Here is a 15462-nt window from a genome sequence, read left to right as displayed (position 1 = left end):
AGACAACGTAGAAGGTCAATAGAAAAGGTTTGTCTCACTGGGGTGAGTTTGGAGTTCAGTTCACCATTCAAGCAGTGCCTGGGCAAGTCATCAGCAAAGCTCTGCCCAACATGCCAATACATACCTTGAGGGAAACTGAATCAGCAGCAGTGACTTCTAGAAAGTAAGGAGGCACTGGGTGCAGGACTCTGTTGAATTGCCCATACAGAGATACAGGTAACAATCCCAGGGTGAAAAGAAATGCCCCCTCCACTCTAGAAACAGAACATAACTTTAACATAAAGTTCAAAGTCAATAAGTCAACTAGAAAAATAAGCAAAAAGAAAGAATCTAGGCAAAGCAAATGTGAACTGGTCTTTCTGAAAGATCTAAAAAAAGCATTTTGAAAATCAAATAAGAGGTATAGTTAAAATTGAGAAAAGAAATAAAAGTGATGCAAGAGAGTCATGAAAAAAAAGTCAACAGCTTGATAAAGGAAGCAGGAAAATGGGAACAGATGAAACAAAAATTCACTGAAGAAAACAACTTCTTAAAAAGTAGAATTGAAAAAAAAATAAAATAAAAATAAAAAAAAGTAGAATTGGCCAAGTGGAAACAGAGGTATACAAAAGCTCACTGAAGAAAATAATCTCTTTAAAATTAGAATTCAGTGAATAGAAACTAATGACTCCATGAGATATCAGGAAATAATAAAACAAAAGAAGAAAAAAATAGAAGAAAATGTGAAATATCCCAAAATAAATCCAAGAGAAATTGATTTAAGAATTACAGGACAGCTAGGTGGCTCAGTGGAGAGAGATGCAGGTCTAGAGATGGGAGGTCCTGAGTTCAAATTTTACCCAGATACTTCCTAGCTGTGTGATCCAGGGCAAGTCACTTAATACTCATTGCAAGCTCTTGCCCCTACTCTGACTTAGAACTTATACTTAGTATCAATTTTAAGAGAGAAGGAAAGAGTTGGATTTTTTTTTTTAAGAATTCTTGAACTACCTTAAAGCCATGATTTTTTTTAAAATCCTCAACATCCTCTTTCTAGAACTTGTCAAGAAAAACCTTCCTTGGTATCCTAGAAACTGAAAGTCTCCTCTCATCACCCCCCAGAAGAGATTCCAAAATGAAAACTCCCTGGAATATTATAGCCAAATACTAGTTCCCAGGCCAAGGAAAAAAAATGCTCCAAACAGCCATAAGGAAACAAGTAAAATATCATGAAGCTACATCCAAAATAGCACAGGATTTAGCAGGTTCTACATTTAAGTATGAGAGGAGTTAGAATATGATATTTTGGAAGGCAAAGGAGCTGGGAATCATCTACCCAGAAAAACTAAGTGTAATCCTTCAAGGGAAAAATGGATATTTAATGAAATAGAAAACTTTCAAGTATTCCAGATGAAAAGACTAGAGCTCAGCAGAAAATTTGATTTTCAAATATAAGACTCAAGAGAAGCATAAAATGGTACACTGGAAAAAGAAAGCATAAGGGATTCAATAAAGTTAAACTGTTTATATTCCCACATGGGAAAATGATACTTATAACTCATAAGAGCTTTATCTTTATTAGTCCAGTTAGAAAAAATATACATAGGCATGGATATAAACTATATAAAAATATTTACACCCTCAGGGAGAGAGGAGAAAGAGAGAGAAAATCTGAATCGGAAAATGTCATAACAATTGTTTCTACACTCAAAAAAAATTTTTAAGTTAAAAAAAGTATATATAGACAGAGGGTAAAAGTGTCAGTTGGCTATGATGGGATGATATCCAAAAAAAAAATTAAAAGGTAAAAAAGAGGTATGCACTGTGGGAAGTGGGAAGGGAGAAGTAGAATGAGGTAACTTATTTCACATAAAAGGGGCACAAAGATTTTACACTGGAAGGGAAGAGGGGGTGGAGGTGGGCAGGCAATTCGTGAACCTTACTCTGATTAGCATTGGTTCAAAGAGAGAATAGCATACATACTCAGTTGGGTATAGAACTCTACCTTACCCTACAGAGAAGTAGGAGGGAAAGAGAATAAGAAAAGAGAGGAGGTTCTGATAGAAGGATCAGTGGATTGTGGGAAGTTGGTGGTGGTCAGAAGAAAAATACTTATGAAGAAGGACAGGGTAGAGAGAGGTTGGGGGGACAGGAGAGGAGAGGAAAGGAGGAGAAAGAGAGAGAGAAGAGTGAAGAAAAGAGAGAGAGAGAAGAATACAAAGAAAAAATAGAATGGAGGGAAATAGACAATTAGTAAGCATAAATATAAACGTGAAAGGCATAAACTCACCCATAAAACAGAAGCAAACAGCAGAGTGAATTAAAAACCAGAATTCTACAATATGTTGTTTATAAGAAAACCATGAAGTAGAGAGATACATATAGTGTAAAGGTAAAAGGCTGGAGCAGAATCTATTTGGGTCCAGCTGAAGTAAAAAAAGCAGGAGTGGCAATCATGCTCTCAGTCAAAGCAAAAGCAAAAATAGATCTAATTAAAAGAGAGCAGAACTGGAAGAACACTGTACATGGACACAGCAATATTGTATAATCATCAACTGTGAATGACTTAGCTATTCTCAGTAATAAAAAGATCCAAGACAATTCTGAAGGACTTGGGATAAAAAATGCTGTCCACCTCCAGAGAAGGAGCTGACGGAGTTTGAATACAGATTGAAGAATACTATTTTTTACTTTCTTTATTTTTTGTGTTGGGGAAGTGAGCCTGTATTTTCTTTTACAACATGACTAATAGGGACTATGTTTTGAGTAACTGCACATGTATAATCTGTATCATCTTGCTTGTCTTCTCAGTAAGAGGAAAGGGATGGGAGGGAGGGAGAGGATTTCTAACTCAAAAGTTTTTTTAAAAAAAAAACAAATGTTAGGGGGCATCTAGGTGGCTCAGTGGATTGAGAGTCAGACGTGGAGACAGGAGGTCTCAGATACTTCCCAGCTGTGTGACCCTGGGAAAGTCACTTGACCCCCATTGCCTAGCCCTTACCACTTGTCTAAGACGGAAGGTAAGGGTTTATTAAAAAAAATGTTAAAAATTTTTCTTGCATGTTATTGTTTTATTTTATTTTAATATATATGTGAGGTTATTAGTATATGTAAAATGCTTTGCAATCTTGAATCCCTTCATCCATCAGAGATATCAAATATTTGGCCCACTACACTGCTAAAGTACATCCTGAAACAGATTAAATTGTAACTGGGAAATATATTTAACAAAATAAATAAACATACAATAGAACATAAATGTCAATTTGTAGTTTTCTAAGTCAATATATGGCCTACAAGGATCTTTATGTATAATTTTATGGCCTCGTTTTCTATTGGATTTTGACATGGTTGCTATTCTTATTTCTTCCACATAGTAGGTATATAGTGGAACCATTGCCCTTTTTCCTTAGAACAGCTGGTTCTCCAGTGACCTGAAGAACTTCCCACTGCCTGCCTCTACAGGCATGAGAAGAGGAGTTTTCAATATCCATAATATCCCCATTTTATAAATGAGGAAGAAAAGCAAATTAACAGCATCAAAGATGAAAAGGGGGACAGCACCTCCAAAGAAGAGGAAATTAAGGCAATCATTAAAAATTACTTTGCCCAATTATATGGCAATAAATATACCAATCTAGGCAATATGGATGAATATAAATGAGGAAACTGAGGCCCCCATAACTGAAATGACTTGCCTAAACGCTTGATTCCTCCCATCCTCCCTATAATTCCATGAAAGTGCTGGGATTTGGAATTACAACAGGACTGGAGAAGGAAGAGCCAGGCTTTGTCATCTCCGAGTCCTCTGTGGAATGCTTTGCAGGGAGACCATGTACTCAACGAATAAAGAAAGGGCTTTAGCCATGTTTAACACAGTCCATGGGAAGCGATCTTCTCACAGATGATTGATGGTCCTTTTCCTTTTCTCATGGTTCCTCTTTCCATGTGGCAGAGACAGGCAGTGGGCAGACCTACGCGACACCGGAGAACCAGCTGCTGTACTACCCCAGCATCACGTACGCCATCATCGGCAGCTCTGTCATCTTTGTACTGGTGGTAGCCCTCCTTGCCCTGGTGCTGCATCACCAGCGGAAACGAAACAACCTGATGACGCTGCCCGTGCACAGGCTGCAGCATCCCGTGCTCCTGTCCCGCCTGGTAGTTCTCGATCACCCCCATCGCTGCAGCGTCACCTACAATGTCAACAATGGCATCCAGTATGTGTCCAATCAAGTCTACCACAATTCCTTGGACTTGGAGTCTCCTCCCTCTTACTCAGAAGCTGTGCTGGACCAAAGGTAGGTGCCTCAGAAGAACCCAGTGAATCTAATGGTGCTCAAAACTGACTCGAATTTTTTGTCTAAACCTGAGATATCACTGGTACAGGGAAGGCTATTGGTCATTTCCTTGCTGTTTCTTCATCTGGTAGGACACTTGAGCCATCTAACTCCCAAGTAGTAATATAAAGTGTGAAGGAGACCTTAGGGGCCATCGAATCTAATCCTAATCATTCCCATTATACAGATGGGAAAACTGAGAGGCAGAGGAGTTGCCCCAAATTCCAGTGCTTGCAAGGGTAAGGTAGGATTGGGATCTTGTTCTTCCAAGTCTAGCGTTCCATTCATGATTCATATTGCCTCTACCTTTGTGACCTCAGGCAATAGGAGAACAAATTAATTGTTCAGTAAATGAGGATATATTCTGATGCAAAGATATGAAATCAGTCCACATTAGTAGGATTGAAATGGAAGGGTCACTGGTGGTCAGCAAGGCCAACCCTCTCATTTTTTAGGTAAAGAAATTGGATTAGGAGGCAGAGGACCTGATTCAGAACCAGGATCTCTCGCTTATTGCCTTTGTGACCTGCAAGTTACTCAATCTCAGTTCAGTTAATATAATGATAATAACTTAATATGGGTTAATGTAAAAATCTAGCCATTGTTTTAAAGGTCCATATGGGTTCATCTCAGTTGAACCAAATTAAACTCAATCCTCAGGTTGATCTGGGTTCATTTCAATTTCCCTATGTGGCATTCAGGGGAATTAAAATATAAGGAAAGACCTCAACGGTCCTTTCCAGTGCTGGAACTCTGGAATCATAAATTGGAACTAGAAGGGACCTCGGATATTGGTTTGCCCAATTGCCCAATTTATTGATGTGCAAGCAGAGGCTCAAGGTTATATGACTTGCCCAAGCTCACACAGGTAATAAGTAGAAGGAAGACCTCATGTGATCAAAAGATGAAGAGTCAGAAGAGGTTTTAGATATCATCTAGTCTACCTCATTTGAGGTAGACCACCATGATCTACCTCATTTGAAAGATCAGGAAATCTTGACCCAGACAAGTTAAGTAACTAATTGGGTGACCAGAAGTGGTCAGTTCTACTATCACTACTTATGGGACCCCAGGCAAATCACTTATCCTCTCTAGTCCTCAACTGCCTCATCTAGAAAATGAGATGGTTAAACCAGATGACTTCTAAGGTCCTTCCCAACTCTGAATCCATGATCCTACATGCTCTACCCATTATTCTTTTCCCTCCAAGCTCAGCTTCAATAGCCATCATATTGCAGTATCTCTGCAGGCTTCCATCAAAGATGGTCACCATCTCTCTCCTTGGAGAAGAGGAATGCCTCTTTATTAAATTAATAAAGAGTGATTCCCTCTATTAATAATAACTAGAAACAGAGAGAAGTTAGGTGGCTCTCAGTGGAATGAGAATGAGACCTGGAGATAGGAAGTCCTGGGTTCAAATGAGGCCTCAGACCCTTCCTGGCTATGTGACCCTGGGCAAGTCACTTATCCCCCATTGCCTAGCCCTTACCAATCTTCTTCCTTAGAACCAATACACAGTATTGATTCCAAGACGGAAGGTAAGGGTTTTTTTAAAATAAAGAATGAATTAAGATCACATAGCATACCACTCTTGGCAAGGCATAGAACCTGGGACTTGGCTCCCTTCCCATGCACCGAACTCTCAAACAGTCAGTCCTTGATCCCATCCCCTGGATTCCAGCCCTGTTGCTATAGATGGCACTGCTCTGGGGGTTCTCCATTTCACAGTGACGGAATTCTGCTCTGAGAGCCCTAGTTTAATGGGAGATGTCATATCCCCGTTGAATGACATCATTCTGAGGATGTGGTTTTGGCCCTGCCTGAAAAACCATAAGGAGGCAGGATGGAATATCCTCTTGTTGCTCCGTCTTATTGTTTCAGACCACCAATCCTGGGAATCATCTTTTCCATAAGGAAAGATCACTCAACAAGTATCAGTTATTACTCTGTGGCAGGCATGCTGGGAATATCAAGAACACAAAAAACAGTTGCTGCCCTCAGGGAACTTACAGTCTACTGGGGAGCAGGTCAATAACCAGATAAACGAGCTGTCTTCAGAGTAGAAGGAAGATGTCCTTAGAGGAAAAGGCTTCAGTGATGGGAGGACTTAGAAGACCTCTTCAGAAGGTAGCATTTGAGCTGAGTCTTGAAAGGAGCTAGGAAAGGGCTTCTCCTGGAAAGCTCCACAATCTCTGATTTATTCTTTTTCCCACCCCCTCCTCCCTTTTCTCTCCTCTTCTCTCCTTTACAGCAGACCTCCCTGGTTCGACCTCCCTCCTCCCCCTTACTCTTCGGAAGGTGATTCCTTGAGCCAAACAGAGCTGCCCCCCTATCGCTCTCGAGCCGGGAGCTCAGCGAGCTGCAGCCCAGCGGCAGACAGAGGCTTCCTCAGCATCTCCAGCAGTCAGCCCCAAGACAGCAGCAGCTCTACCAGCCACCCTCATTCATCTCCAGAGAGAACGCCAGAGCCAAGTGACTCACTGCTCAACTCAGGCACGATGGAGGACCTCTAAAAATCCAGGCTTTTTCACAAATCCATATGGGTTAATCTGCTGTGGCTTGTTACCATTTTGCTATCCTTGTGCTTGTGGTTGGCCTTGATCTTTAGGATATCACAAGGGGATGGGTCGGGGGGACTTGGAGGGAGGAAAATGGGGCATTTTTCCAGGGATCCTCATTGATAAGATTTATGTTTTACCATTCATTAGGTCATTCTTGCTCTATTTCCTCAGGGTCCCATGAATCCCATGACAAGATTCTCTATTCATACTGCTTTTCTGTCTCTCCCCTCTCTCTCCCTTTCTATCTTCTCTTCTCTTCTTCTCCTCTCTTTCTCTCTCCCTCTCTCTCTCTCTCTCTCTCTCTCTCTCTCTCTCTCATTCTCTCTCTTTCCTTCCCTCTCTCTCTCTCATTCCCTCTCTCTGCCTCTCTCTCTCTCATTCTCTCTCTTTCCCTCCCTCTCTCTCTCTCTTTTCCTCTCTCTGTCTCTCTCTCTGTCTGTCTGTCTCTGTCTGTCTCTGTCTCTCTCTCTGTCTGTCTGTCTCTGTCTGTCTCTGTCTCTCTCTCATTCTCTGTCTCTCGCTCTCTGTCTGTCTGTCTGTCTCTCTCTCTCTCTCTCTCTCTCTCGCTCTCTGTCTGTCTCTCATTCTCTCTCTCTCTCTCTCTCTCTCTTTCCCCCACCCCCCCTTTTGTGGTTGTTGGCATCTTTCCATATGAGTGTCTTGAATTTGCTGACAGAGAGAAAAAACAGTATTTACAAATCCTTTCAAAGAGCAGGCTTTTGGAATGGTTTAGTCTGACCCAAAGGACCGAAGATACACAAAATGGGATGGTGTGCTCTAGTGCTACTTAATATGGCTATGTCTTTTAGATCAAAAAAGGAGGACATGGTGGCCAGGGAGACTCAGTAAAACTGACCTGGAAAAAATCAGGCTGTGCTAGGAAGTGGTGGACCTCTAAAGCACTTTTTGTGTGTCCTGGATCCCCTTTCAGAACCCTCTTTTTAAATACAGAAAATAAATAATAACAATAGCTGCCATTTCCTACATAGCACTTTGCAGTTGGCAAAGTGCTTTACAAACAATACCTCATTTGACCCTCACAGCAATCCTGAGAGGTAGGTACTATTATTATTGTCATTTTTCAAATAAGGGAACTGAGGCAGACAGGTGAAGCAACTTGCCCAGGTTCACACAGCTAATAGGTAAACTGTGGCTCAATTTGAATTCAGGTCAATCCTGACTCCAGGTCCAATAATCTCTCCATTGCACCTCCAGCTACCATACATTTTTATGACAAATAAAATACAGAGGATTACAAAGGAAACTAATTATCTTGGAATACAATCATCAAGATACATCCTTTTTTTTTTTTAATTCTTACTTTCTGTCTTAGCAATGACTCTAAGACAGAAGGGCAAGGACTAGGCAAACGAGGTTAAGTGACTTGCCCAAGATCACACAGCTAGAAAGTATCTGAGACCAGATTTGAATCCAGGACCTCCTATCCCTTGGATATCCCTTGATCTACATGCTCCTAAAACTATAAGTTGTAGAGTAGGTGCCAAACTCTATTTTAGAGAGTGGGGATTGAGGTGTCTCCTCCAAGAATTTCACAAAGTAATAAAATCCAAAATTTAAATGAAAAAAAATGAAAGAAAAAAAAGGTTTCAAAGTGCTTTATATAGATGCTTTCATTGGATCCCCTTTGAATAAGGTATTATAAGTACTGTATTTTATCCCCATTTACTGATGGGGGAAACTGAGGCTCATGGGAGATGAAGTGTTTCCCCTATGGTCATATGCTTAATGTTTGAGGTGGGATTTAAACCCAGGTCTTCCTGGCCCTAAAAGCATTGCTCATACCCATTATATTGAACTGTCTCTCTCTATCACAGTCGCTCAGGCTTGTGTTCCAAACTCGTATCCATAATAAAAATGGCAGCACCTGACCACAAGAGCCTTAAGTTTTGAACCCTTTTGGGAGTCAGAGTTAATGTTAGAATGTAAGCTCCTTGTGGGCAGGGATGATTGAGTGTTTTTGCCTTCATATCTCCCTCTCCCAACACACAGAACAGTGCCTGGGACATAATCACTGCCTGTTGGTTTGAACTGAACTTGATAATCCCAGCCCATTGGGTGGGCTCCCATCCATACAACCACCCTCCTTCATTCTCAGAGACTGCATGTCCCTTCTTGGGTCGCCCAGACTCTTCTCTCTCCATCCAGAGTGGCGGCGAGTGGTTGGAGTCAACAATGCCCCCTTTGGACTTCTTCCCCTCCCCACCCCCAAGCTGGGTCAGAAATACATTTGCAATGGTGTGTTTGTGTTTTCCCTTCTAGTTAAGGGTCTATTTATATGTGTATAGGAAAGGTGTACTTTTTTTTAACTGCAGTCCAAAGAGAGATTGATGTAAAAGGAGACGGTGCCTTTTTCATCCATGAACCTTTGGTAACAAGCCACACTTGACTAACCCACGTGCTAGGAGTTTGTGCACTTAATGCACTTTGGGGGCTATTATTTATCATATTCTTGAAGGAAGTAGAAACAAAACTGATTCCTCTCTCAGACCCAAGACTCTGTGCCCATCGGCGTTTGAACCCGACGGAGGGCTGAGGAGGGAGGCTCTGGGGGCTTTGGGAGAGGAAGAATCCAGTTTTCCAGGCAGGAATACGCTGCCTATTCACCTCCTGGGACAGAGCCCCATGCAAACATTTTGTCAAGCCACAACGACACCTATTACAACTGGAACCAAGTGATGATGTCTTGGAGAAGCTCTGAGCCAGACCACTCACTCACTCATCCATGGGCTCCCTTCCTTGGATAAATGAATTGCAAATGGTGTATTTGATCCAAATGAATTATTTAAATGTCTTAGCTACAGGTGATGAAGGAGGGATGGGACAAGACGGGAAACGGACTGAATTGACCTTGTTCCCAAGCGAATGATCTTGAGGTACTCATAAAACAACTAACGAGACACTCCAGAATTTTTAATAAAGGACCATTTAGCCATGTGTCTTTCTTTCTGAGATAGCATCATAGTAATTTTGTCTGTAGCCCAATGATTAAAAAAAAATCTGGTTGCAACATGAGTTTTGAAGAAACTTTGGCTGGGTATATCATTTCCTCTAAGGCAGATTGATTGGTTTTATTTCCGCCCTTTGCTAGTTCAAGGGAACATCTTCCGTTGCTCTGGAAGTTGGACGGAGGAAAGGATTCCAATTTTAATTAATAGGGCAGTGAGTTAATCTCATGCTCTCTTCTGCTTCTAGACATCTTAGGGAAGACAAATGGTCTTCATAGATAAGGGGAAACTATTAATGATGAAAGAACACAGGGACGTTTTTATTACAGATGTGATTTTTTTAATGAATGTTTGAGAAATATAAATAGGACCTCAGAGCCGCCATTTTTTCCCCTTCACAAGGCAAACAAGTGGCCAGTAATTATTCTTAACTCCTTCTCACTGGGAGGTGTTACTTTACACACTACAAAAGAAAGAGAAAGTGGGCTCTACTCTGGAAAGTGAGATCAACTGTCTTGGCCCTTTGTTCTGGAGCACAACTACCTTTCCCAGGATGTTCCTCCTCTCCCTCCCCACCTCAACATTGACATTTTATGCAAAAGAGGAAAAGGAAGGAATGAGATGAGCTGCGATGGTCTGTGTGTGATGTTCAGAGTCACTGTAAACTGGAAAGGTCCTGTGTTTGTTTTGTTTTGTTTTTAATTTTTATACTCTCGAATAAACTTGCAGTTTCACTCTTGCTAATGGTGTCGATGCTTCTTGACCTGCCCCTTTTCTACTCTATTAAGGATAGTTATTGGATTGTGACCAATAAACTGTCTCTGTCTGTCCCTGTTCCTCCGTGCCAAGAATTTTTCATAGCTTTATTTCTAAAACTATTTGCACCCAAAACAAAAATAAACATAAAACGAAGAATCATGAGATGAGGATTTATGAGTATGCAAAATAAACTCTACCAATTTTCTCCTCTCCGTCTTTCTTCTGGAGCCTATAATCTTCCTCTGTAAGACACAAGAGGGTCTCGACAATATAATTATATTACTCTGGCCCTGCAGCCATTAAGCAAGCCATTCACTTCTATAGGCCTCAGTTCCCTCATCTGTTAAATTAACGATTCAGTCTATGTGATTGCTGAGTTCCCCTCTAGAGTGGTGATCCTCCAAGGCAGAGGATGAGGAAATGGCCTTGGCTTTGAAGCCCAGTTCTGTTATTTGCTACTAGTATGACCTGGAGCAAGTCACTTCTCCTTCAAGGCCCCACATCTCCTCCCTGAAGCCTTTCTTGATCCAACTAGTGCTTCCCAATGCCAAAATAACCTTCTATTTACTCTGCATACATATCAGCTTTATATGTGTCTTGTATACACTTATATGTGTATATCCTATTGAGGGCAGCTAGTGACATAGTGGATCAAGTGCTGGTCTAGAGTCTAGAGTCAGGAAGACTCATCTTCATGAGTTCAAATCTGGCCTCAGACACTTACTACCCATGTGACCATGGACAAGTCACTGAATCCCATTTGCCTCAGTTTCCTCAAATGTCAAATGAGTTGGAGAAGGAAATGGCAAACCACTCTAGCATCTCTACCAAGAAAACCTCAAATGGGCTCATGAAGGGTTAGATATAATCGAAACAATTGAATAACAACAAAAACAACACATGCCACCATGCTGTAAAAGAAAGAGGTTGTATTAGCTGACTTACAAGGGTCCTCTCTAGCTCTAATGGTCAGCAATAATAGCAACCAACACTTTAAGGTTTACAAAGCACTTTAATCTGTTACCTCATTTGATCTTCACAACAACACTGGAAGGAAGGTACTATTCTTATCCCCTTTTTACAGATGAGGAAACTGAGACAAACAGGTTTTGCTATGGGTCCCACAGCTAGTTAGTTTCTGTGGATAGATTTGAACTCGAGTCTTCCTAACTCCCAATTCTAATATTTTATCTACGAGGCCACCTACCTACCACAAATCTATGATCCTAAAAAGTTTATATTCATCTTATACTTTCCTGGTTTACAATATAATAATAATAATTACTAGCAGTTACATAATGCTTTAATGCTTACAAAGCATTTTACAAATATCTCCTTTAATCCTCACAACAACCCTTTGAGGTAGGTGCTCTTATCCCCATTTTACAGATGAGAAAACTGAGGCAAACAGGTACTATGACTTATCCAAGGTAACTCACTGAAGAGCTTAGTCAGATATCAAAGATGCCACAGTCATCCACTGCATCCCAGGTCATTGTCAATCATCCTGACTTCTGTCTTGCCACTAGACTTTGATGACTTTGTGCTACTCTACCTCACTTAAATCCAATTCATACACGAGTTAAGACATCACCCTGCAACGTCGTTGGTTTTCAACATCTAGAATCTCAGAGCTGGGTCATCTAGTTCCATCCACATATGGATAGGAATCCCTTCTCCAATGTCCCTGGCACTTGGAGGACTTCTAATAAGAGGGACGACAGCACAGTTAGCCTCAAAATCACAGAATCAGAAAGGACCTCGGCATCCTATTCAGTCCCACTTCCCCCACATTTAATCCCTTTTACAACATACTGAGCGAGTCGTCACCACAAGCTTCTTGGGAGGAAACCATCACCTCTTCAGGCAGTCTGTTCCACTTCAAGGCAGCTTTCATTATTGGAAAGATTTGTATATATTGCCTTCTGGTGTTCACATTTTCTGCTCGTGTCAGGTGGGCATCACAGTCTAATCCCCACTGTAAAAAAAATGAGATGAGAACAAAAGGTCAGAAAGAAGTACAAACAAGCAGGACAGCTTTGAAAGCTACAGGTTGAATGGATTCTATTGTTAACAAGAATAGCAAACTATATATAACAGAGATCCATAGTTTTAAGCACAATCCTTTTTCTCTTTTATGTGTAAAGAAATATTCATTTTATTTGCTGTTTAAGCTCAGAATAAAAACATTTTTTATTCCTCACCACCAAGAAAGAGAGAGAAAGAAAGAAAGAAAGAAAGAAAGAAAGAAAGAAAGAAAGAAAGAAAGAAAGAAAGAAAGAAAGAAAGAAAGAAAGAAAGAAAGAAAGAAAGAAAGAAAGAAAGAAAGAAAGAAAGAAAGAAAGAAAGAAAGAAAGAAGAAGAGAGGGAGAGAGGGAGGGAGGGAGGGAGGAAGGAAGAAACCTTACCTTCTGTCTTAGAGTCCATACTAAGTATTGGTCCCAAAGCAAAAGAGCAGTAAGAACTAGGCAACTGGGGTTAAGTGACTTGCCAGGATCACATAACTAGGAAGTGTCAGAGGCTAAATTGAACCCAGGACCTCCCATCTCTAAACCTGACATTCTACTTAACTGGCACCTCCCCACCTTTTAAATTCCAAATGTTTCTTCAGGATTTGAGGGCTGTATTGTTTTCCTTTCCTTTCTTTTTTTTTTAAAACTTTTCATCTAAAATCAAAAGCTTCTATGAGATAAATCAGTCTCTGAAAAGAACAAACCAGGGGATATCACCTCCTGTGCCAATAGCAGCAAGCTAGGCTCAGGGCTGCTGAAAGGGATAAAGGACACATCATAGTCACCAAGGAGATGCTATCAGATGCTCTGATGCTCATGGCCTCCAACCTCATGCTAAAGATGCAGGGAACAGGAAGACAGAAGCTTTGTGACAATAAATGTCATCTTCTCTGCCTGGCATAATGATTTAATTGTTTTCATATTCTTTCAAAACTTGAGATGGATTTTGGTCCAGAGGGTGAGGGGCAGAGGAAGTAGGCAATCTGTCACAGGCATGAGAATGGAAGAGATGGTGTTGACAAAAGCAGCCAGGGAACATATGTGTGTGTGCAGGTAGGTGTGTTTTTACCAACAGGAGGGAAGGGTGGGGGGCTCTATTGACATCAACATGGCTGAGAGGTTGGGTTATTGATTGGGGCTCTAATAAGAAGCTGCTCTCAGCCATATGGATGCTGACTGGGCAGTTCTCTCACAAATAGAATTCCCGTGACCTCTCCTTCCTCTCCATCTGGGTTCATTTGTCATCAAAGCACACACTGGGAGAAGATGACATTCTGAGTAATGACAAAGGCCTCAAGCCCAAGAAGCCCAAGGCCAGAACCCTGGATGCCAGCTGTGGCTTTCTGTGGTCTGGTTCAGTTTGGGGTTCATCACCTTTCCACAAGGCACTTCACACTTAGAGGTGGAAGGGTTGTTCCAGGCTATCTGTTTAAAAAATAATAATAATAAGGGCGAGGGTAGCTGGGTGGCTCAGTGGATTCTGAGTCAGTCCATAAGACCTGGGTTCAAATGTGACCTCAGCCACTTCCCAGCTGTGTGACCCTGGGAAAGTCACTTGACCCATTACCTAGCCCTTACCACTCTTCTGCCTTGGAACCAACAGACAATATTGATTAAAAAACAGGTGGTAAGGTGTTTTGTTGTTTGTTGCTTTTTTTTAAAAGACAAAAATAAGGGCATTAGGCTGGATGGACTCCAACATCCTTTTTACCTCTAAGTCTGGTCCTACAAGTCCAGTCCCTCAATCATTTCTGAACTCATCTATTTGTGATATTGTACAACTTGGTGAGACAGCAGACAAGAATGCTGGGGCTTTGGAGTCAGGCATAGCTGAGTTCAAATTTGACCTCGGATCCTTTCTACTTTGTGTGGCTCCAGGCAAATCACTTAACCTCTATCTGCCTCAATTTTCTCAGCTGTAAGATGGGGATGACAATGGCATCTACCTCCCAAGGTCATTGCAATGACCAACAGAGATAATAATCCCAAAGCATTTAGCACAGTGCCTGGCATATAGTAAGTACCATATAAATGATGGATTTTATTATTATTATTATTATTAACATTTTCCAGCCTCAGTTTCCTCATCTGTAAAAATGAAGATAATCATTTAGGCTGTTGTAAGGATCAAACGAGAGAATATTTTTAAAATACTTTGTGAATCTAAAGGTACTTTGTTAATGCTAGTTATTATTATCCATTTTATTTTTATCAATTTAATATCAATATTATTATGTCAGGAAGGGGGTGGGAGGAAGCTATTGCCTCTTAAAGCCATTCATTTTCCTGTGAGATAGCCTCTCCTCATTTTACAGATAAAAACCTAAAGCACAGAAAAGTGATTTGACATGATAAATGTGCCATCAAAATATATGGCAGGACCAGGATTTACACCCAGATCATCCATCCACCAAGCCAGCCCACTTCCGCTGCACCCCAGAGGCCCCTGTCCAAGTGGGAACATGACAGACAGTCTTTAACCTCAGAGAAAATTCCCACCATACACTGTCTTGGACCCTGCAGAGGGTCTTAGGTCACAAGCCCCAGCAGGGTCCTCTGGCCTCCCCAAGGGGAGATGGAAGTCAACCGACAGCTTGCAGACATGCTTTGCATCTTGAAGAAATAAATTGCATGTTGGGATTTAATTTAGATTCCCCACTGTTTTCTTGATGAACGCAAACCACACTGCAATTAGAGTGATGAAGAAGGCTGCTGGTGCTGCTGACAGGGGCGATTTATCGGCTAGGATGAGTAGGGAGTTGAAGATGGTAGCTGGATGTGGGCTCCTCCAGTAGCCAGGATCTTCCTCTGTCTTGTGCCCTTGGAGAGAACAAGTTCACCAGAG

At 41.3% G+C, this 15462-nt stretch overlaps 1 protein-coding gene across 2 annotated transcripts in view; it reads left to right on the top strand.

The window, feature by feature from the left end:
* The window catches only part of LDLRAD3 (low density lipoprotein receptor class A domain containing 3), a 308492-nt gene extending 297907 nt beyond the window's left edge, over nucleotides 1-10585 (top strand). The window contains exons 5-6 of one of the 2 annotated variants that reach the window (XM_056801945.1): nucleotides 3935-4280; nucleotides 6574-10585. In XM_056801945.1, the coding sequence (XP_056657923.1) occupies nucleotides 3935-4280; nucleotides 6574-6832 (605 nt within the window). In that variant the 3' untranslated portion in view covers nucleotides 6833-10585. Of the gene's footprint in view, nucleotides 1-3934; nucleotides 4281-6570 lie in introns of both variants that reach the window. The other variant, XM_007497330.2, reaches the window with a different exon arrangement.
* The last annotated feature ends 4877 nt before the right edge of the window (nucleotides 10586-15462 follow it).

Source organism: Monodelphis domestica, chromosome 6, assembly GCF_027887165.1.
Source record: "Monodelphis domestica isolate mMonDom1 chromosome 6, mMonDom1.pri, whole genome shotgun sequence".
Taxonomy (NCBI): Eukaryota; Metazoa; Chordata; class Mammalia; order Didelphimorphia; family Didelphidae; genus Monodelphis; species Monodelphis domestica.
The sequence above is the reverse complement of the archived record's forward strand: the minus strand, read 5'-3'. Positions and strand labels throughout refer to the sequence as shown.